The 23,283-nt window shown below is 45.0% G+C and overlaps 1 protein-coding gene across 4 annotated transcripts in view; it reads left to right on the top strand.

Annotated features, from left to right (window-relative positions):
* PRKCE (protein kinase C epsilon) overlaps nt 1-23,283 on the top strand; it is a 510,787-nt gene that overhangs the window by 170,841 nt on the left and 316,663 nt on the right. For all 4 annotated transcript variants that reach the window (XM_067703065.1, XM_067703064.1, XM_067703063.1 and 1 more), the window contains one exon: nt 16,589-16,652. In XM_067703065.1, coding sequence (XP_067559166.1) covers nt 16,589-16,652 — 64 coding nt within the window. The remainder of the gene's footprint in view (nt 1-16,588; nt 16,653-23,283) is intronic.

Here is a 23,283-nt window from a genome sequence, read left to right as displayed (position 1 = left end):
TTTCCTGTGTCTTGCCTTAGAGCACACAAAGGATCCTCTGTGGGAATCTTGTGCCTCTGTAGTCTAAGAGGGCACCTCGGACGGGGGTTCAGGCACCCAGCCTCTTGCTCCATTGTTTTCTTGCAACGGGCCTGGGACTTGGGGTGCCCCACCGCAGCCCCCCTGCCCCTACGTCCTGACTGAATTTAGAGTTGGTGTGTCTAATGGCGGGGGGAGGGATACTCAATCTGTTAGAGCAACAGCAGCAGACAGACAGGCTTCCCAGAAACAGGAAATGCCTTTATGCTAACTTAAAGCATTATTTCAGTTTTTCTACAGTTTTTTTTTTTCTCACTGCACAAACCCCACCTTGCAACAGATACAGCCAGTTAGTTTAGTGGTGCATGAAGTCAGCGTCACATCAGGCTTAACAAGAACTACTGTGTGTGTGTGTATGTGTGTTGGGTGGGGGTGGGTAGAGACGTTTTCTGCCTTCTCTTTTGAAGACATAGAGAAAGCTAAAAAACCAAGGTTTTTATTATCCCCAAGTCTGGGATGAGTGTGCATGTTTGGTGGTGGTGGTTTGGAGGGAGGAAGGTGGGAAGTCAAAGCCAACTCCACCCAGGGCGGTCGAGGTTGGACCTCTGTATCGAGGTCTTTCTGACATCTGGGCAGGTCCCTCTCGTCTTCCCAGTCCCTATGTGTCCTCCTGGCTCAAACTACAGATCCACATCCCTTATGCAAAAGCCCCCAAGGCCAGATATATTTAGAAATTCAGACTTCTTTGTATTCTTAAACAGCGGTCCCCAACCTTTTTGGCACCAGGGACCAGTTTTGTGGAAGACAATTTTTCTGCAGACCGGGGCTGGGCGGCGGTGGTTCAGGCGGTAAAGCAAGCGATGGTTCAGGCAGTGATGGGAGCGATGGGGAGCGACAGGGAGCAGCAGATGAAGCTTCCCTCACTCCCCTGCCACCCACCTCCTGCTGTGCGGCCCAGTTCCTAACAGGCTGCGGACAGGTAGCAGTCTGTGGCCCAGGGGTTGGGGACCCCTGTTCTAGAATGTTATTCTGTATATTATTGAATACGTAATAACTCCAGTAGATTCTGGGGCAGTCCTTTAAGAGGAAACAAATTAATATTTCTATAATGCAATTGTATGGCTGTTTACACTAAGTGGAATAAATGGAGACAATAAATAGCTGCGTGTCAGCTTGGGTCAGGGTTTGTGGCCAAAGGATTTTGACCCAAACTTCAAAAAAAGTCCAGGTTTTAGAGCATTTTGGATGTCAGTGTTGTGGGTCAGGGGTTTCGGATCTGTACTGTGTCTCTCTGCTAGTGACATCCAAATTCAGATCTTAAGCTTGGACCTCTCCCCTGCCCTTGGCTATCTCAGAGGTGTCTCCAAGCGTGCCTGTCCAAACCCCGCTCTGGGTGCCCCCCTCCCGCCCTGCCCCCCTCCCAGTCCTCTCCTGCTCGGCCAAGGACAGCTTCATGTTTCGCTCAGGCTCCAAATCTCCACGCTAGCCTCGAGCCCTCTCTTTATCTTATACCCTGCGTCCAATCCACCGGCAATCCTTTCGGCTCCACCTTCAAAATATGTTCCGGAACTGACCACTTCCCGTCACCTCCACTATCCCATCCCTTCCCAGCCACCATCATCTCCCCTGGATTATTGTGATAGCCTCCAACTCTCACCTGGATTATCACGATAGCCTCGTCAGTGGCCTTCCTGCTTCCTCACTCGCCCCTAAAATTTATTCTCCACACAGTAGCCAGACTGATCCTGTCAAAGTGTAAGGCACAGCACGTCACTTCTATACGCAAACTCACCTCTGGCTTCCCATCTCGCTCAGCGCCAAAGCCCAGTCCTTACCATGTTCCACCTCTGTGACCTTGTCGCCAGTGACCTCCCTCACTCTGCTCCTGTCACTCCATCTCCTACCCTGGCAAAGGTCAAGTCCTCTCCCACTGCCCAGCCTTTGCACTTGCCCTTCCCTCTGCTCGTTACGCTGCTGGTATCCTCCCCGAAATCCACAGGCCTGACTCCTTGAGTATCAAGAAGGCTTTCCTTGATCTTAGATAAATGAACCCTCAGTCACCAAACCCAAACTCTGAAATTTGCCTTTTGACGAACAAGACATGAAATACTCTAAAGGGAAACCAACAAAAGGTTCAACGTTAGAAAAGATCTATTAACTAAAAAAAGAAAAGATCTATTAACTAGAAAAGATCTATTAACTAAAACTTGGCTCCAGTTACGTCTACTCTGGGCAATGAACAGAGCATTGACGATTCTAAGGATAGACTTGAAAAATTTAAACTTTATTTTCCTTTGATGCCTCTGAAAGGCCAAGGACTTTTTTTGTACTTTCTTCTATTTATTTCAAGCCCTGACTTCGTTAATTAATGATTATAGATAGCCCTAAACTATCCTCACAGAGTAGATGGAATTCATAGAATCCCTCCCATTTGGTCTGTATATAACATGACATACTTGTGATATGTCTTTTCTGTGCTTGTCCAAAATATATGGAAATCTGATGTCCACAAGAGAAAGCCACACATTCAGAACTATTCTGACATTCAGAGCTTGGACAATTTTCTGATCCCCTTTGCTATGCGCTTCGGGAAGTATCTTCCCTTCTAGTTCCGTTATTGGTGGGGTTTCAGCACATGTAAATCTGATTTGTGAGTCCAGCTGCATTAGCCTGTTCATTGTACAATGCCTGCAGCTTCATAAAGGTATAGAAACCGAGCAGAGAATTATAAGGAGAGTTGCCCATTTTCAGAGAATAGATGGTCCCTGCTTTCATATATTATTTGTACCTGAAAACCTACGTATTCGTTTATCTATAGGAAAAACCCAGTTGAACATTCACACATGCTCATTAGGTTACATGTTAAGGTAGGCTTTATCCCAGAAAGCTGGAAATTATGTCAGAATTTTTATTTATATCTTTACTATTTTGATACAAAATCTAAAAGTTTTAAAGCTTTCATGTTTTCCTTCAAAATTCAACAGTCAAATGATGAACATCTAATTGAGGGTAAGATTTTGCTGACGTTGACCTGCCTAATAAATTCCATTTTCCTCTATATTACATGTTTGAGACCTATGCTTGGTTTTCTTAGAACCAGCATTTTAAATTTTTTATAAATTAAAAAAATTATACGTTTTATAGGACACTGAGGACAAATGGGAGAATATATTCCAAAGAACTCCTGTAAAACAAAGATGGTGACACTGCATGGCTAGGTGATAGCACAGTATAGTTATGTCTTGGCAGAAATGTTTGCTCATTACCTGATTGACAAAGTCTATGTTGTTATGGAAGTTTATCACATACAAGGTAGTTTAAAGGTTAACCGTGTATAAGGTATAAAAATGTGGGCCACACCACCCCACAAAAATTGAGGAAGAGCATCGTACAGAGAAGGAGATTTGATCAAAGCAAAGGATTTTTAAATGAGTGTGTTCTATTTGGTTGAGCTATTGAAGCTTCTCTTAAGATGTTCCAACTGTATTTGACTGAGGAATATGCCTGGCTACTAACCCCTCATAACTGGTGATTAGGATTGAGTAGTGCTGTGAACCATTTGACCAGAAAATTACACTTTTAAAGAAGTAAGTAAATTTAACATAATTTGTCCCATTTTTACCTTGCACCTTAAAGAATTCTGCAGTGAAAATCGGGACAACTGAGTCAGCTGTGGTTAATTTACTGAGATGCCTGAGTGGGTTGCTTGACCTCACTGTGCTTCAGTTTCCTTACCTGTAAATGAGGGGACTGAGCCACATAATGTCCTTCAAGCAACAAGTTTATTGTCTGATTTTTTTTTTAATCACAAAAGTTATAATAGAAAGTAGAAGATTTAAAAGACAGTTTAGAGCTTCCCTGGTGGCGCAGTGGTTGGGAGTCCGCCTGCCGATGCAGGGGACACGGGTTCGTGCCCCGGTCCGGGAAGATCCCACATGCCGCGGAGCGGCTAGGCCCGTGAGCCATGGCCGCTGAGCCTGCGCGTCCGGAGCCTGTGCTCTGCAACGGGAGAGGCCACAACAGTGAGAGGCCCGCGTACCGCAAAAAAAAAAAAAAAAAAAAAAAAAAAAAAGACAGTTTAGAAAAACTATGGTTATGCACAAAGAAAAAAATCACATTATTTTACTCTCCAGTAGATAACTGGTTTTTTCCTTTGTATATGTACCTACTTACACACATTTTATTTTTTAAAAATTGGATCATAGTATATATATTCCTTTATAATCTCATTTTTCCTTCCACTTTTAATACCATATTTTGAATATCTTTCCATGTCATTAAATATAATTCTGCAAGATTTTTTTCATGATGGCATGGTATCTAATGATTTGAATATGCTACAATTTATTTAAATAGTTTGCTATTATTGGACAATTAGTGTCTAATTTTACACGCTTCAAAATGTTGTAATAATGATCTCTGTATTTAAATCTTTTTGCACATGTGTGATTTGGGATAAATTCCCAGAAATGGAATTGCTAGGTCAAAGGATTTTTGTTATATAATGCCAAACCACCCTACAAATTTTGTGCCAATTTATACTTCATTAGCAGTGTGTAAGGGGGCCTATTTCTCCTCCACTCGCACCAGCCCTGGATAATATCATTTAAGACGATGCGTTTTTGGAATTTTCATTCAAGGTGGTCTAGGAGCAAATACGTTTATTGCTTTGCCTACTCAAGATCCCATTTAGATAACAGAAAAGGAAAAAGGTGTGGGGGGAATACAATTTTATAACGAGTAAGTGAGCAGAAGGATGCCATCATTAAGCTATTTCAGTGAATTTCTGGGAAAAGAAAGGAGAGGGCAGGGTGGAAACTACAGAGCAGGATAGAAGTACAAAGGAGCCACAGCCCAGAACATGTGTGGGGGGCTACCGGAGCCTAGCCTAGAGCCACCTGTTCTGCAGGACCCTTAAGGAGCTCTGGGCATGGAAACTGTAGTCACCCCAGAGGCAAGAGTGAGAAGTGCAGCTGAAAGCAAGTGACTATTTGAAAGTCTGTATGTGGCATGTGTAGTGAGTATACTCACTACTCTCACTGCTGAAGGACCTGGAGCCAGACCCTGACCCCCAGGGTCAGAAATTGGAAAGTTCTTGTAAAAAGCAATGGAATAATGGTTTGGGGAGAGCTATCATAGATGGTGGGGACCCTTGCTATCACGGCCAGCTCCTGTAACCCTGTGTTCACAGAAATAGGTTGTGTCCATAAAACACAAAAAGAAAAGGATGCTATGAGGAGAAAGAAGCTGCAGAAAATAGGAAGGTGCTTCTGGAATCTTAACATACTGTTGTCAGAAATAAAAGTTCAGTGGAAGGGTTGTAAGATATAGTCAAAGAAATCTAGAATATGGACTAAAAGAAGAAAAGAGATGGAAATATATATAACAAATAGTAAGAGACAGGGATTAATTCTACTGGTCCAATAGCCAAATAATGGGAGTTTCATACAGAAAATGAAGAGGCCAATAGCAAAGGACAAATTAGAAGAATATCTCCCACAAATTCAGTGAATCAAAAGAACAAGTACAATGAATCAAAAAAAGATACCCTGAGACATATCACGTTGGAATTTCAGAACACTTAGGGTAAAAAAGATGCTAAAACTTCTAGAGAGTGAAAACAAAACAAAGTCACATACTAAACAACAGTAGCCAGGCTGACATCAGAGTCCATAGGCAATATTGATGTTAGAAGAAAGTTCTGATAGGTAATGATTTTTTTTTTAACCTAGAATTCTATATCCAGCCAAACTATCAATCGTGTGTGAGGACAAGCATGCAAGGTCTTAGAAAGCTAGCTTTCTATGCACTCTTAATCAATATTTCAATCAGAATGTACTTTACTGGCAAAAAACAAAGGAATAACCCAGAACAAGGAAGATGATGGATTCCAGAAACAGTGACTGTTTCCAGCAGAGCAGTGAAAATAAGTCACGGTACTACAGCTGCGCAGGAGACCAGAGAGTAGTCAGCCCAGATTAGGGAAAAGTGTACAGTGAGGGTCTCCAGAAGGACAGACCCTGAGAGAAGGGGACCCAGGGGAAAAACTTGAGGATCTGAGAAAGGCAATTGATAGAGTGAAAAAAAAAAAAAAAAGAATCCATTCGAATTTGATGCTAGGTATATTCGCCATTGAGTGGTAGATGAGTTGGCACATTGGACCTGTGGAAAAGAAAGTATATGTGATATCATTTACAAAGTTATAATATTAAGTAAACACTATTAATTCATCTTCAGATTTTGGAACCAGCATATACACAAAGCATGGAACTCAACTACAATTAGAAAAAAATGTCAGTTTTGTCAATGTTGATAGTCTAACAGTAAAAATGCAGAGGATGGGGAGGGCGGGAAGCACTCATGTCCTCCAGTTAGAAGGTGTAGGGTCAAGGGATATTGTCTATAGTTGATGGAACAAGAAATTGACATTTAGATTGCTTTTTTTTTTTTTTGCAGTTGTCAAGAAGAATAGAGAAGGAACTGAGAATTGCGACGTGTAATTATTTTGTGAAGGGAGGAAAGTGGCGTGAGGTGGTGAGTGAACTAAATCCTCATCTCTCACAGCAGCAGGGCAAGAGTGAATGTCTAAAACAAGAAATCAGGAAACTGAGGTATAAACATTTTATTTAGGGACATGGCAGTGATGACCAGAAAAAACCAAATAGAAGTTATTAAAATTGCCTCCCTCTGGGGAGTATAGGGCAAGAGACTGCTGCCTCTCATTGTAAGTTTTGATTTTTAAAAACTGAACACATCATGATACTTAATTTTGTTTATATATTAATAAACAAATAACACAAGGATACATAGCCCCAAAGAAACTTTGGCTAAATTGTTAGGCAAAAGACAAAAAGTCTTACCCTTGTTTAAATTTGTATTTCGTTGCTTATTTGGACCAAGTGATTTCAAAGTTGCTTATGACTGTTAGCTTTCATGCTTCTGTGATTTTTATAAAACTCCTCCTCACTGGACATGTTTCCAACTATATGGTGCAAAGCAGTGGCAAATAGGACTTGCTATACAGAAAATCCCAATACAGCAATATTTCCAAGAGGGCATTTACTCCCTGAAGCTGGGCGTCCTACCCTGTGTCTGTGTCTCATAGTCTGAGCCTCCCAGCTGTTTTGCTGTGGGATTGGTGTTCCTTCAACTATGAGCTCCAGGAGGACAATGAAAAAGCTTTACTTTCATTGTTCTTGTGCCCAAGAAGTGACTCCACCATCACGCACACAGCGTGGGCTCCTTGACCAGCTCACGATGTGTTCTTTCCTCAGGATCTCCTTGAGTCCATGCCCTTGGCTGGGTCCAAGGTAACCGGAGCATCGGGGTGGGAGTCGGAGAGCCCTGCCTTAATTCAGGCTGCTCTTCTTCAAGCTGTGAGAATGTGGGCAAGCCACTCAGATCCATGAGCCTCAGTTCTCTCATTCCTGAAATGGTTCAGATAAGGATATGGCCTCCCTCACTCAGATAACGCATGTAAAGTGCTCAATAAAGGGTGTTTATTAGAGTTGTGATTATTATTATGAATAGAAGAGTCTCCATGAGGAGCTCAAAGTGCTGAATAACAATTATAATGTCTTAGGTTTAGAAGGGAGTCAGGAACTGAATGTCTTTGTGAGTAGCTGTTGGTGAAAGGTCCTGCTAGGTTGTGATATAACAGAGACAGAAAAGTTCCTGGTCTGGAGATAATTTTTCTGGTTGCACAATCTTGAGCTCCCGATTGAGCTCGGCTCTGTTCCACGTGGATCCATTCAGTTCCACTTGGAGTCTCTACTGATTCCCTGCCATGTGCCCAGCTGTGGATCAAGAACTGTGGAAACCTTCCCACCCCCTCCAAGGGACACGTGGCTCTTCCCAAGAGGGGCTCGCAGTCTAGGCGGGAAATAACCCTAATGACTTGACAGCTGACATTTAGAGGATGCTAGCTGTGTGCTAGGCGCGGCTCCAAGTGCTTCACCCTCTCATTTGAGCCTCCCAACCTTCTGAAGCAGATGCCACTGACATTCTCAATGTGTAGATGAGGAAATCGCAGCAAGGGCCACACAGCTTGTGACAGGCAGAGCTGGGGTTTGGACCCGGGTAAGTTAGCTTCAGAGCCTTGACTCTCAATCACCGCAGTTGGCTTATTAGTGTAAAAAAATAGGAAACGTGCAATAAAACACATGGATGAAAGTGCACCCAGTGAGAGAGAGAACTGCAAAGCAAAACGCAAAGTGCGCATGGGTAGTGGGTATTTTTCACTTCAGAACACTGAGGGTAAGTGGCTACATTTCCTGCTGTTTGCACTCAGCATCTCCTCGTGGGAGTCAGTGGGAGGACAGTCATGTACTGCCATTTCCCTGAAAGAAGAGAGGAAAACGAAAACGACACCATGACCAGGCAATGCTTCGTAAGCCATTGCACACTCTTGACATTAGGTTTGGCTTTTTGGATGTTTTCTCAGCTCAGAAAAGCATCTGCATACACAGACTTATTTGTTTTTAGCCACCTCTGTCATCAGAGGGAGCCAGCTCTCTGGGTCTATTCTGCGCCTGTTGAAAAGAGGAAGCAGGTACTAGCTTGAGTTTACTCCATTTGTGGCCTGTGGGGAGCTGGGATCTGGAAGGTAGGCATGCGGTCCAGCCAATGGGACTTTCGCATGGAGATAATGACTGCTGCTCGGTTGGTGTCTGGGACCTGGGTACCGGGGGATGGACAAGCAACGTGTCAGCCAATTTTGAGGGGCGTTTCTTTAAGAAGTGTCTGGGAACCGAGGCAGGCTTCTCTCTGGGGGACCGGGTTAGAAATAGGTAGTGAAAAAAGGTGTTGACAGATATTGTGACAAGTTCACTCAAGGACACGATTTTAAAAATCAAATGGTTCAAAAGAGCATAGAGTGAAGAATAATGCCCCTTTCCTGATTTCTCGCCCCTCCATCCTCTAGTTTCCATCTCTTGAGGCAACCAACCCCTGTTTCCTGTTGATTAAGACTCCTTCTAGAGATAATCTATGCCAAACAAGTGTGACAGTGTGTGTGTGTGTCTGTTTACCCACATGCACACCCATTTTATTCACATGATAGCCTAGCATAATAAACATATTATACCATCCTTTTTTCCCACTTAATATATCCCAGAGATAGTTTCATGTAAGTCAGTACATTTAGATCTTTTTATTCTTTTTTTAGGGCTTGCATAGTGATCTACCAAACGGTGTCCCACAATTTATTTAAGCTGTCTCCTATTCATGGATATTTAGGTCCTTGAGGTTGTTAAAAGCCATTCTAGAGCATTTGGCCTAACTTTTTTTGTTTTGCATATGAGGAAATTGAGATCCACACACAGAAAGACAGGTTTAGATAATTCAGCAGGGAACCTACATTTTGGATGTGTTTTTCTTGCTATTACCGTATTTTGATCACAGAAGACAAGAGAAGGTGGGTTTGAGCGTGTTTTGCACACGTGGGTGGGTGTGTGAATGTGTGCCTACACAGGTAGGTGTACATTATGTTGGGTGACAGATGTGTTCTTGAAAAACTCTGAATGAACCCTTTTATTTTTAAAAATGGAATATGAAATCTTAAATGCCCTGAGGGTGGGAAGATGATTTGTTATTTAAAGGAAAATTGTAGAGCAATCCTTATGTGAAATGATGACTTCTTTTTTTCCTTTTTCAAAAGCGACTTTATTGAGGTATACTTTACATGCAAAAAAAAGAATGCATCCATTTTAAGTGTGTGGCTTGATTCAGTTTAACAAACATACACATTCATGTCACCACCGCCCAATCAACATATAGAAGACTTTCATCTTCCCCAAAGGTCCTTCTGTGCCTCTTTTCTTTTTTATTGAATATATACTTTACTATTGTGAAACACAATACTCAAAATCATTCAATCATCCCCTGTGCCTCTTTGAATCCAGTTCCCATGTCCACCTCCAGGAGATCACCGATACGCTTTTTGTCATGATAGATTAGTTTTGTCTGTTCTGGAACCTAATGTAAGTGGAATGGTAATCTTTTGCGTTTGGCTTCTCTCCCATAGCATTCGTTTTGTTGCCTGTACCAGGAGTTCATTCTTTACTGCTGAGTAAAAGTCTGTCATATGGATACAGCATGGTTTGCTTATTCATTTATCTGTGCTTGGACTTTTGGGTTGTTTCCAGTATTTGGCTGTTATGAATGAAGCTGCTAGGAACACTTCCGTACAGGTTGATGGCTTCCCAAGTAAATCATCTCCCTAATCCAGTTGTGCAGGTTCAGTTTAAAATCGGGCCATTCATCCATTGAGCCCACATGTATAAATATGTATTAAATCCCTTCCATGTGCTGGACAGACAGGGCTCTGCCCTTCAGGGATGTACATGAAAGCCCACATAACGTCTTTGCACTACCATGGAAGGCATATGAGAAAGGAGCAATCCTCCTCTCCTCTTATTTTATGAAAGTAAGTGCTGTTCGAAGCCTGTGAACCGAGTGGAACCCTTAAAATATTTAGTTACACGTGCACCCTCTGCTTTTTAACCAGCCAGTGCACTCTACCAATAGATCTAGTAGCAAACTCCTCAAATGAAGAGTCTTTAGTTTAATTGGTGGCTAGCTCCAAAATCACCACCCAGCGGCTGCTCAAGAGCTGCCCATCATAGTGCCTGCACGTTTTGCGCTTTCCAAAAGCAGCAGCTGGGAGGACGCCTGCTGCTTGAAGATCTCCTGCTCTGTCTGGCTTGCCTCTTCCGTGCCAGGCACCTCTGGGGACAGTACGTGCCTGAGGGGCCTCCAGGGGAAAATAGCCAGCAATACAGGGGGTGCAGACCTTGGGAAGCGGGTCCTCTGCCTTGGGAAAGAAGCCCTGAGTCTTCTCCCTTCTTCTCCTTCCCACCTCCTCATCCCTCACTCCCCACCCTCCTCCAGGAAAAAAAAAGAAACAGCCTATTATCTGGGACTTAATTGGTGCAACATGGACAGTGCAGCCTCTTTTCCTCCTTTTCCTCCTTTCTGGAGTCATCCTTTTCTGACCGCCCCCCCCCTTTTGCTTCTTTCTAGGACCTGGTGCCTGACACCAGATGGAAAAGGAAGTGAAGCTCAAATTGGGTCTGTGTGACCCTTGTGGGCTGTTCTGAGGAGAGGCTTGCCTAGAGGTCTCCAGTGAAAGTTGAGCCTGTGGTTAGGAGGAAGCTTGACTATGAATTTCTTGCCTCCTGTGTCTCAAACTCGATTACCCCCAAACACAGGCACACAGACACCTATGGGTCACAGTGACACACAGTGGTGACAGCTAAGCGGGCTGCATGGCTGGGGTGCAAGTCCAGTGGTCAGGGTTCTTGCTGGACAGGTGTGGTGTGCTGGGAGGAGTATAGGACTCCGAGTCAGGAGCTGAGGGTGCAAGTTATGATGACTCTGCCACTTACCTCTGGCTGTTCAGCTCCGGAGGACTTGTCCTCAGAGACTACCGTGTGAATGGTGCCCCTGCAGTTATGCCGTGTGTGCGCTCTCACTAGCCCTGCTTATCTTCCTTAACCTCAGTTTTCTCGTACCTACAATGTTGCTAATAATACTTGTTACCTTACAGGTTAATTGTGAGGAATCAATGAAATAATGCTTGTGAAGGACTTTGTCAATGCTCAGGTACCACCCAGAAAAGCGCCTGTGTGTCTTTTTGCTTTTCAGAGATGGCTTTTTCCTGGTTTCTGTGGTTTGGGCTCTTTCCCCATTGCTTTGTACCTAAGTCGCAGGAATAGAGCTCTTGTTTATGTCCAGACCTTCCCCAAGGGCTCTGGGGGGGCGGGGGTGTGGGAAGGGGAGGGCAAGGTGTTCAATGAGTTGCTCTGACTTAAACGGGCCCGGCTGGGGAGCCAGTCAGTTGCACCTGAGAAGGAGAATGAACCCACGGAGGACAAGCCAGAGGCTTAGAGTTATGAGAACCCTGAGACCTGGTTGTCAGAGAAGGCTTTGTGGGGCTTGAGATGGGAGCTCCCGGGCTGGGTGGGGCTCGAGGTGGGAGCTCTGTCAGAGTCATCTCTCCGGTGTGCTCCAGGCAGCAGCGCTGCACGGGAATCCAGCTGAAAGCTCTCGGTACCCCAGTTTTTCTATCTGAAAAGTAGGGAATATGTATTGCTGGCCTCCCAGGAGATTAGATGAACTAATACAGGTGAAACCTCAATACAGTGTCCCAGGCCTAGTAGGTGCTCAGACAATACGTGGTCATCCTCAGCTTCTCCTTCTCTCGTAATCACCTCGTGACCCTCTGATGACCAGGGCTATAGCCTTTTTTCCCACTGGGTTTCCTCCAGGGCTCGGTGAGAAATTCTCACCTTAGGTCTACATCTGATATTCGCAGCACTGTGAAACCATCAGATGTCCTGAAATAATATGTAATAACGTCAATTTGGGGCAAGAAAATGCTTTTTTGGGGGTGGGAAGTTTCATAGAGTGGAAAGAACATCACATCGGATTAAGTAACAGATTTGAAGACTTGGCTTTTTAATAGCAAGAACAGCAACAGTTACCGAGAGTTCTGTGCCAGGCGCCATGCTATGCACTGTACGTAGATTTTCACATTTTACATTGTGACACCCCCAGTGTCGCAGGACCTGTCATTAGCTCCATTTCACTGAGGAGCAGTCTGAGTCTTAGAGAAGATAGTTGCTTGCTTCAGGCCAGAGAGCCAGTAAGTTCACTGTTAACCACCATATACTGAGTAACTCCTAAGTGCCAAGTGCTTTGCATGTGTGTCTCATGGAATTGTTACAATAACCTGTTTCACAGATGAAGAGACAGAGGTTGAAGTTCAGGGAGAATAAATAATTGCCTGACCTGTAAGTGACAAGACTGGGATTCAGTCCTGGTGTGACTTCAAAGGCTGTGTTTGTCTCCGCCATGGTTCTACTGCCTTGCTTCTGGCCTCAGCTGGAGGTTGAAAGAGAATCATAGTCAAAAACAGAGATAGGGGCTTCCCTGGTGGCGCAGTGGTTGAGAGTCCGCCTGCCGATGCAGGGGACACGGGTTCGTGCCCCGGTCCGGGAAGATCCCACATGCCGCGGAGCGGCTGGGCCCGTGAGCCATGGCCGCTGAGCCTGCGCGTCCAGAGCCTGTGCTCCGCAACAGGAGAGGCCACACCGGTGAGAGGCCCGCGTACCGCAAAAACAAAAACAAAAACAAACAAAAAAACAGAGATAGTATCTGGGAAAGTGCATCAAATAAAGGTATGAGGTTCAAGGAGATTTGATAAATGGGGTTGCATCTGGGAGAATTGGGAGGAACCTGAAGCCGGGGAGAAGGAGCTGAGAAGAAACCCTGGGAATGGTTGGGAGGAGGGAGGAGGCCTGCTTTTATGTAGTGCCAGCTGCCTGGTGGTGATGCCAGCTATCATCTTGCAGGGGTTGTGCAGGGCTGGGCACCTACATTGCTTCATTATCCGGGCCACATGATCGTGAACAGAATTGTGATTAAGTTAATTTGGCCATGAAGTGACAAGGCATTCCACCCCCTTTTGTACCTGATAACCCCTCTATTTATCCACGTTGAAGTCCCACCACCCTGCATGGATTCTCAGAGCCCTCTCACTTGGCTGGCTGGCGCTCAGCCAGTGCTCTGCGGCCATCTGCCCACGCTGCAAAGCCCTTTGTTGCTCTTGGCATGTTTAATAGCTTAATTTCTATTTTTCTGTTTGAAAATGCAGTTCATCGGCACTGAGGCAGCAGTGGGTGCTAAAATGGTTTCTGATTGCTATCTTGAATGTTAATATCCTAATACATTTTATCATCAATGACCTGTCCCCCGCCACGAGTTCTCACTCCCCTTTTGCAAAGAAGGGCACGCTGCCTGCCTTCCGACAGGCCTCGCGGCCCATCTCATTCCTTTGCTGTCTCCCTCCCTGCTTTTCTCAGATACCATTGTACTTTGCCAGTGAAATCCACAGTCGTGGGAAATCTTTGACTTGGAGGATATGAGAAAGTGTTTCATTTTGCCGGCGGGGTTTAATAGGGATGACCTAATCTCTAAGAGGCGTACATTATTTAAATTCCATGCTTTCGGACAAGGGGGCCCCTGATACTTTTGAACTGTGGCAGGGACAGGATTCTGGTTGGGCTCTGTTGTTTTTCCTGTTTGCAGTACAGTGCAGGGGCCAGGTTATGCTCGTGGCACGGGACAGTATTAGTGGTGAGAGTGGTGGAGAACATTTTCTTTACCCAGAAACCTGAAATCTTTGGCATCACGAGTGTGTTATTTGGTTCTTATCTGGATCCCAAGCTCAAGGCCCCAAACCCAGGTGAGCGGTCCCTGTGGGGCTACCTGAGAGCTCCCTGCCCTCCCTCCCTCTCTGCCCTGACAGAGTACCTGAAATATCACAGGGACCTCACCTGGGGGGCATTGAAGACCCATGTTGGTGGAATTAAAATTTTGAGGGAAGCCATAAGCACTCTCAACCACTAAGAGGCTGAGACTGGAAATGAAGTGAGGCTCACGAATGGCTCAGGGAATCTGCATTAGGAGTGGAGTGAGATGTCGGGGGAAGGGACACAGGGAGCATCAGTTCAAGGTGAGTTTTTAACCTCATAGGGAATATATGGTACTCCTGGTGTAGCTGCCTCTTCTTCCCCTCTTGCCGCATTGGAACATCATTTTAGTACAGATCACCTGCCTGCCTTCCTTCCTAAGGAAGGGGCTTGCAGGAGTGAATAATCCCAGAATAGGCTCCGGGACACAGAACATTTTCCCACCTCCACAAAGGTTTATTGGGTGTCTCCTGACCAACAGACGGTACGCTAAACACTAGGGATGCAAATAGGCTTGTCATAGTCTCTGTCTAGCCGAGGAGAGAGACATACTGGAGCCGCGGTTGAGATATGTATGTGTACTATAAGAACACAAGTGAGGGTGGTTAATTCTGACTCGGAATATCTGGAAAGGCTTCAGAGAGGAGGCAATAACTGACCCTGACCTTGGAGGAGGAGGAGGTGTTCACCAGGCTAACCCTTCCCGAGTAGTACTTGTTAAACGTGTGCCTGCTTCTCGCTGAGGACCGTGGAAAAGAAAGGGAGGGGCTCGTGGCTCCTGCCCTCAAGAAAGCTCACAGCTTGTTGAGACCAGCCTGGCACATCTGAGCCAACTGGAGCTCTGCACAGACAGATGGGACTGCGGAGGCGGGGGTCGGTACCAGGGGTACTCAGTGATCCAGGGTTTCCAGAGTGGCTACTCTCTCAGGGAGAACACGGTCTCTGTGAGGACCGTGCAGACCCTGGAAGGATGTTGACTGCAAGCGGCCCAGCCCCTCTGGCTCTCCTCGTCATCCTGCCAGTAGCTTGCTGGATTGGGAGGTGGGGAGGGAGGGCACGAGGGTGGGTGGAGAAGGTTGGTGGGGAGAATTTAGCGACATCGGCTCTCTCCTTACAACCCTGGTAGAGGCTGGGGTTTGCAACACGCATGCGCCAGCATACCGCGAGCATGGTGGCCCTTCAGTCCCGCACAAGCACTACTCGCATGCCCAGCCTTTGCTTATCTGTTGCTTCCACCTGGAATGCTTTCCCTTTCTTGCCTTCGTGAAGTCTTCCCAGGCTGCTCTTTTACACTGATTTCAGGTTCACCAGATACTTTATATCTGTTATTCTCTGTCCCTCATCATTAAGCTGGGTTCAGCATTGTTCTATTTTTGTTTTAGACTCCCTAGTGAGATTGTAAACACCTTGAGAGTGGGAATAATGTCTTATGCTTTTTTCTTTTCTTTTCTTTTCTTTTTGCGGTACGCGGGCCTCTCACTGTTGTGGCCTCTCCCGTTGCGGAGCACAGGGTCCGGACACGCAGGCTCAGCGGCCATGGCTCACGGGCCCAGCCGCTCCGCGGCATGTGGGATCTTCCCGGACCGGGGCACGAACCCGCGTCCCCTGCATCGGCAGGCGGACTCTCAACCACTGCGCCACCAGGGAAGCCCTGTCTTATGCTTTTCTTATCTCCCGTGAGCAGTTTGTGTGTATAAAGAACAGGGGCTTCTGTAGACAGTCTTGGCATTGGATCTCAGCATCGCCATTTACCTTGGAACTTTGAGCTCAGTTTCCTTGTTTGTGAAACGGGATTTAACACAGGGTTTTTCAACCTTGACACTGTTGGCATTTGGGGCTGGATAATCCTTTGTTGTGGGGACTGTCCTGTCTGCTGTAGGATGTTTAGCACATCCTTGACCTCCACCCATTAGATGCCAGTAGCCTCACTCCCTCTCCAATCATAACAATCAAAAATGTCTCCAGATGTTTTCGTGTCCTCCAAAATGTTCCTTAGGTCAGGTGTCCCCAGTGTAGTTCCTCATGTCAGGTTTCCCTTGTGCAGCACAATTGCTTCCAGTTGGGAACCACTGGGATGACACTACCTGTCGGGTATGCATCAGACCTCCTTGTTACTGCATCTGGAACATAGTAGACATTCCACAAATGCTGATTCTCCTTCATCCCTAGCTCACCCAGCACTCGGTGTGTTGCAGATTCATGGAGTGAATGGAGCTGTGACTCCAGGTTTTAGCAGTTTGGGGTGGAAATGCCGTGAACTCTCGGGTTGCCCCTACAATGCACTAACAGAGTCACTGTCATTTTCTTAATTGCAGATTGATCTGGAGCCAGAAGGAAGAGTGTATGTGATCATTGATCTCTCGGGGTCATCGGGTGAAGGTAGGAGAGTGTGAGCTCTCGTCATTGTTCTTGTCCACCGACCCTTTTGTCTTTTGGTCTCTCCCTTCCCTCCTTGGCTGGGACATATTCCAGTGACATTTAATTAATTGGCACCCTTTAAAGGAAAAGGTTATTTTGAAGATGCTTACGCCTGTGTACCAAAAGGGACCAGCCATCTGTTAGCTTTGGTGGAGCAGAGGGAAGATTTTCGACTTAGGGAGTGAGGCCAGTAAAGCAGGCGTTCCTGCGCCTGGGTGCCCAGGCGGGCTTCGGTGGGGCGGCTGCTCTCCCCGGAGGTGCGCGTGGGGTCAGCGTGTGTGTGGTGGCCAGGAAGTAAGACCGGTTGGTCTCACGGTATTCAGAAATGACACAAATGAGGTGTCAAATTTCAGAATCAGAAATGTTACTTCTATAAAGAGGGATGAATGAGGAGTTTGGGATTCACATATACACACTACTATATATTATAGATAACCAACAAGGACCTACTGTATAGCACAGGGAACTATACTCAATATCTTGTAATAATCTATAAGGGAAAAAGAATTTATATGTATATATACATATATATATATTTATATGTATATATACATATTTTTTATGTATATGTGTGTGTGTATAACTGAATGAAAAAAATAAGTGTTACTTCTCTTTACCAGTTCTTTACCCAGGCAAAAGCTCTGCTCTTAAAGAGAAATAATGGGGTGAGGATATCTGCTCCCCAGTAGCTGATTAAGTAGGGTATAAATGTTCTCTGATCGTTGGATTTTCCTTCTTTCTTCTTCTTACACCCTCTTCTCTCCATCCTGTCTTTGCTCACTTACTACCTTTCAAGGCTTGTTGCGTGGTGAGGGCTGAGCAGTCGGAGTAGAAGGGAAGACTGGACAATAAAACCTGTGGAAACAGGGAGATGGTGGCAGACTTGGGCTCTAGGGAGGTTGGGAATTAGGACTAAAGTTTAGTTACTGGGACCATCTTTCTTCTCCTCTTCTCTTTGTGGGCAGGGGACAGAACAGTTGGCTTTAATGTCATGGCAGAAAGATGGGACGAGCAAGGCGGGTTCTTCTTGGCAGTGAGAAAAAATGGGGATTAGAGGTTGTGGCCCCAAGGGAAAGGCACAGCTCCTGGCTGGGAGACTTGGGCGTTTTATAGCATCTCCGCAGAATACTGGGGATTATAAGCACAAAGTCACAACCCCACAGTTTTGGGGATGAAGCTCTAGTTTAAATTTCTATAATGGAGGAGGGACTATGTAAGCAAATTTAAAGGAGCTGGTCAAATGATGCACTTGACAGTGGGGCCTGATGACTTTCATTTAACTAATTTAATCACCTGATTTCAACAGGTGTTCAGAATAATTCAATAATTGTGTGTATATGGAGCTCATGATAGAATTCAGTCCTCTCTTAATAGATCTCAATTATTTGGCATAGGTTTAAAACTTTAAACATCCTTCCAAAATTGGTCTCTTAACATTTTCTGCTCTTTATTGCAATTACATTTTGGTGTTTCCAACTTTCCCTCTCTACTCTCAGCTCTGAACAGCCCAGAATAGAAACTATTGTAGAAGATTTAGAGATCTAACAATATTTAGTATGAATTATTCAAGATGTACAAAAGGGCCTAAAATATAATAAAATGGGTACCAGTGTACCCGCCACCCAGATTAAGAAATAAAGCATCCAGTAAGGTAAAGCCTTGCCTTACTTTTAACACAGCGTGTGATCCCAAATTTACCAGACTTTACAATATTACAGTGATCTCCTGATTGTTGATACTGGTGAAACGTTTGCTGAGCAAAATCAATCCCCCTTTTTCCTTACATAATGTATATGCAACAGGATAATTAACTAAATATGTATTCCCTGTGCCAAGACCCTGGGCAATCAATGGGAGGCTTGGATTATTTTTTTCTTTGAAAAGATTAACGACTTGCAAAATTATAGAAGACATCCTTTTTTACATTAGAGGGGAAGGATATGGACAAATGAATGAATAAATAAATAAGAGGCAATTGCTTTTTTTCTTCTTGCTTCTACAGTTTATTGCATGTGAATGACCAAAGCAGTTTTCATTAGACTGAACTCATAGCCTATTTTTTTTATCTCTTTCATCTAAAGAAAATAGAGTTTACTTCAGAAATGCTGACACATGCCAGACTCTGTCAAGTGTTAGCATGTGTTGCTCTGAAGAAAAGAAGTTTTTCTGCTTTTTCTTAATTGCTTTTCCTGGATTTGGAATTCTTTCTCTGGATAGTGGGAAGGACTTCCAGTAATCTCTTTCTAGAAGCTGATCTTGGTGTGTTCTGTTTGTGTTCTCCACATTTGTTCTCCCACTCCTGCTGCTGGGACTGTGAGCGCTCCTGGCCCAGAGGTGGCTTTGTTTTTGGAAGGATTGAGAGGGTGAGAAGAGGAATGGGAGAATGAGTAGCCACAACACTTGCTATCTGGGTTGCATGGGAAGGGTCCAGGGCAAAAACACGGTTGTCACACCCAGACTATGGACATTCATTGATTCTTATTTAGGTCCCTTTCTTTAGTGAAAATTCCTAACTCTATATTCTGAGAAAGGGTGAAAAAGAGAATTGAAATGAGGCACAGCTGACATTTTCACCACTCTATTATTCTGCCATCAAGCATCCCTTCAGCTCACCTATTTCAAGTGCTCCAGTCAGTCCCATCAATGGAAAAAAAGATATTCGTAGCAATTGCACAAACTCTACACCACATGCAAATACCAAAGAGCCCAGAGAAAGGTATGGGGGTGAGACTGTGTGAATACACCCCCTTCTTCTGGGATGTGCTAAAGGATTCTTTTTTCTTGCTAACGCGCTGTAGAAAGCCTGGATGTTTACGTCTGCTAGAGCTGGGGTTAATGTGCTTTCTAACTATTTAATAAAATTCCATTGCTTTCACGTCCTGTGCAGTTCATCATAATGGGATTTGACTGGTGTGTGCTTTAGCTAAACCTGGCAACCTAACCCCAGGTGTAAGGGGTCAGGCTGGATGACAGTCAAGGTCATTTCTGGTCATTCAATTTTGATCGTCGGTATAATGTGAATAGACATCTATCAGAGCTCAAGGCTGAAGGCTGGCTAATATCTGTAGCCAGTAGAAGGGATTGACAGGTACAGTGCCAGGAACTTTACCTATGTTATCCCATGTAGTAAACCTTCTTAGGATGTTTTGTGTGTTGCTCCAGGCTCGGGTGCCTCTTAGTGTCTGCTTTTATCATAAGTAATGGCCATGGGGCTTCCTCGTAAACATGGCACTACAGGATCACCAGATACTTAAATCAGAGCATAATTAGCCCGGGCAACAGAAGCATAAGCAACAATGGATGTAGTTCTCAATTGTGCAAATTACTATTTCCTGTTGTGGACATTAGTTACTATTTCTTCCTTTTTTGTGATGTAATTTGTATATTACTTCTATTCTTCATAGTAATAGGACAGTGAACCATCATTTGCAGGCTCCCCAGAGGAGGGGCAGTCAGGGTCTGACCCAGGGATTTCTAGGCTCTTCTTCCCCCACCTTCCTTCCAGGTGTCGTGTTCACCCAGGAGAGTTTTTCAGAGTCTTAGGCAACAATAGCAAGAACAAGAAGTGGGCCTCAGTGGTATGTTTGGGTCCCCAAACTGTTTCTCCAATAAAATGCCAAAGATACAAAATAATTGGAATGGTTTTTGCAGCACGTCCATCACAAATACTGTGGTTAGATCAGGTTGTGGAATGAGTGCATATTGTGGAAGCAGAAGATGAAGAGGTGGGCTCAGGATCCAGCCCTCTGCCCTTCTTTCTATAGCCACAGGCTCCAGAAAGCATTCAATATCGTCTCTGGGACCGGCAGCAGAGAGAAGAAAGAGAGAGCCTTAGGAGTCCACAGTCCTGAATGTAAATCCTGTCTCCAGTGCCTACTAGTTTAGAGCTTCAGATTTCTCACCCATCTGTGGGGATAATGGGATGTATGGTAGGTATTATGATAGGACTGCTATAAGGACAGTGCCCTCACATAAAGGTGACGCTCAATAAATATCCTAAAGGCCCTGGAGACCTGAGGGCAGGGAGGTGAGCAACGTTCTAACCCAGTGCCCAGGAAGGAGCAGCAGGCAGGGTATCCAGGGAAGCAGTTTGAGGGCAGGTTTCTGACTCTGGGGTGTGGCATATTCAAAAGGTCCAAGAATAGAGCAAGGTGACAAAGAGGCAACTCATAGAATAATATCTGTATCTGGCAGGGCCTATGAGGTTGCTTTTTGCAGAGTTCAGACCTTCCCATAGTTTTGCCCCATCTTCTGTCTTTCTCTTTCTTCCCAACCCTTCCCCCATTGAAGTATTTCCCAGAAGAACATTCTTTAGCTTGTCTGTGTCCTGTGGCCCTTAATGTTAGAAATGTCTCCTTGTCAGAGCCTGGGCTTGTGCCCTGTCTTCTCAGTGCAGACAGAACATGTTGTCCTTACACTCTCATCGGTCCTGGGTAAAAGCCCTGCGTATATTTGAAGACAGTTATTAAATCTCTCTTCTTCAGGCTGAATCAATCAAACCCCTTAACCTTTCTGAAGAGAGAGTTTAGAAATCTTATCTCATCTTTGCAGCTCTCTTCTGGACTTTTTTTCAAGTTGCACAGACAGGTAGACATGATCAAACCTGCTTTGCTTCGTTCTAAAATGATCACGTGTGTATAGCAAGTATTACCCGCTGGTGGGAGATGGTGACTTCGAGAGGTCAAGTGATGTGCCTGTGGCCAAACAGTTGATTACAAGGCCCTGTTGGTTCCAGACCCCAGGCTACGATCCAGGGCCCTGCCTGGATCATGGCCCTAATCATGGCCCCATGAGTTTGCCAACAAAGACCTCCTCGCTGCTTTTAACATTTTAGTGCTTTTCTTCAGGAAGCTTTTTACAGAAATAGGAAGGTAAAGTTTATAGCTTTGAATCCAAAGATGACCCAGAAAGTCCCTTTCATAAATCAGCAGATCTCTTTTCCACTCTCTTTGAAATGAAAACTTCCATGGTCCCAGTTCAGTTCTGGTCAGCTCCTTGTCAGGCTCTCTGTAAGGTGGATCCTTAACTAAGTCTTGGTCGGACTCATCCCAGCAGGTTAGGAATCTTTCTTACCTGTGTCCATGGCAAGCATTAGAGCACTGCCTTCAGGGTTGAAATAGAGAGGTAGGCCTTCCTCTTGACCCTCTGCCACTGGTAGTTTCTATCTAGATAACGTCTTTCAGATTCCAGAGTCCCATTGATGCTTCAGTTCATAAGAAGTCTACCCTTTTCCTTAGAATTTCTGCATTATTTAATCCAATGCCTTCTGATGATCAGATAATTAAGAAGAACCATTCATTCAAATGAAACGTAGTCACTAATGCACTTTAGCAAATGTGCCCAGTTTGGTGCCCATGCTGAATCGGGCGACAGGGAAGTGGAAAATGAGAGATGGCATTTACAAGAACACATGGCCCTTGACTTCAAGGAGCTTGCAATTCAATTAGGAATCCTAGGCTTACCTGAAGGCCAAAAGCATTAGGGAACAAGGCAAGGCAGTATCACATTGAGTGCCTAATTTGGTGTTACCAGGAGTTCTCCAAATGGGAATAAATTGAAGCCGGAATAACCAGGGAAATTCAAGAAAGAGGCAGGGCTTGGGCTGAAAAGGAAAAGTTAGGTAGACTGGATTGACAGGGAAGAAGCAGGGAGGCCATTCTTTTTTTTCTTTTTTTTTTTTTAAATACTTATTTGGCTACGCCAGGTCATAGTGGCTGCACAAGGGATCTTCATTGCCACATGTGGGCTCCTAGTTGTGGCATGTGGGACCTTGTTCCCTGACCAGGGATCTAACCTGGGCCTCCTGCATCAGGAGCACAGAGTCTTAACCACTAGACCACCAGGAAAGTCCCAGGGAGGGCATTCTGAGTAGAGGGGATCATGCCATCATTATCAAAGACAGCTTTGAAGCTCTTATTTTTAGGTAAGTCTGGAGAGACATGATAAATTAAATAGATGCAATTTGTGTTCTCAGGGTGCTTCCAAACAGAGTCATCAGTGTGGTGGACAGACATTTTCAAACAAGAAAATGAAATACCTTAAATGATGAAGCTGTATTTGAAGGCAGTTCTTTCTGGGTGTGTCTTCATGGTCAAGGCTTCTCACTTACCTTGGTCACCAGGGAGAAGGGATGTTCTAGGTCAAGTATGGTCAAGTCTGGGACATTGAGTAGAGCACATTTTATAAGCATGGGACTTAAGTGATTAGGAGGTCAAGACTGGTACAGGCATCCCTGTATATCTTTTCTGCACTCTCTTGTTTCTCCCTCAGCAGTCTTATGGAGTCCCATGGTAAGCCCTCCACCACCCTCAACCTTCTCCTCCTCTCCAGACTATCTAGCTAGTGTCCCGGTGTCAAGCCCTGACACTCCCACCCTTTTCAAGTTCTGTCCAGTCTCTAATGAGAAACATTGCTCGACATGTTAAAGGGAGCCCTTACCCTCCCAAATTGGGGATTTCAAAGTCAGGCACTTGCTCCAAGGAGCTGATAGGTCTGCCTCCTGTGAGGTGCCTCAGGCAATAAGATGGTGTCCTGCTCACCCCACGGCGTCCCCAGACATCCATGGACAAGTTGGATTCTCCAGTAGCATGTG

This window comes from Pseudorca crassidens, chromosome 14, assembly GCF_039906515.1.
Source record: "Pseudorca crassidens isolate mPseCra1 chromosome 14, mPseCra1.hap1, whole genome shotgun sequence".
NCBI lineage: Eukaryota > Metazoa > Chordata > Mammalia > Artiodactyla > Delphinidae > Pseudorca > Pseudorca crassidens.
Note: the sequence above shows the minus strand (reverse complement) of the source record. Positions and strands in the feature narration are given on the sequence as shown.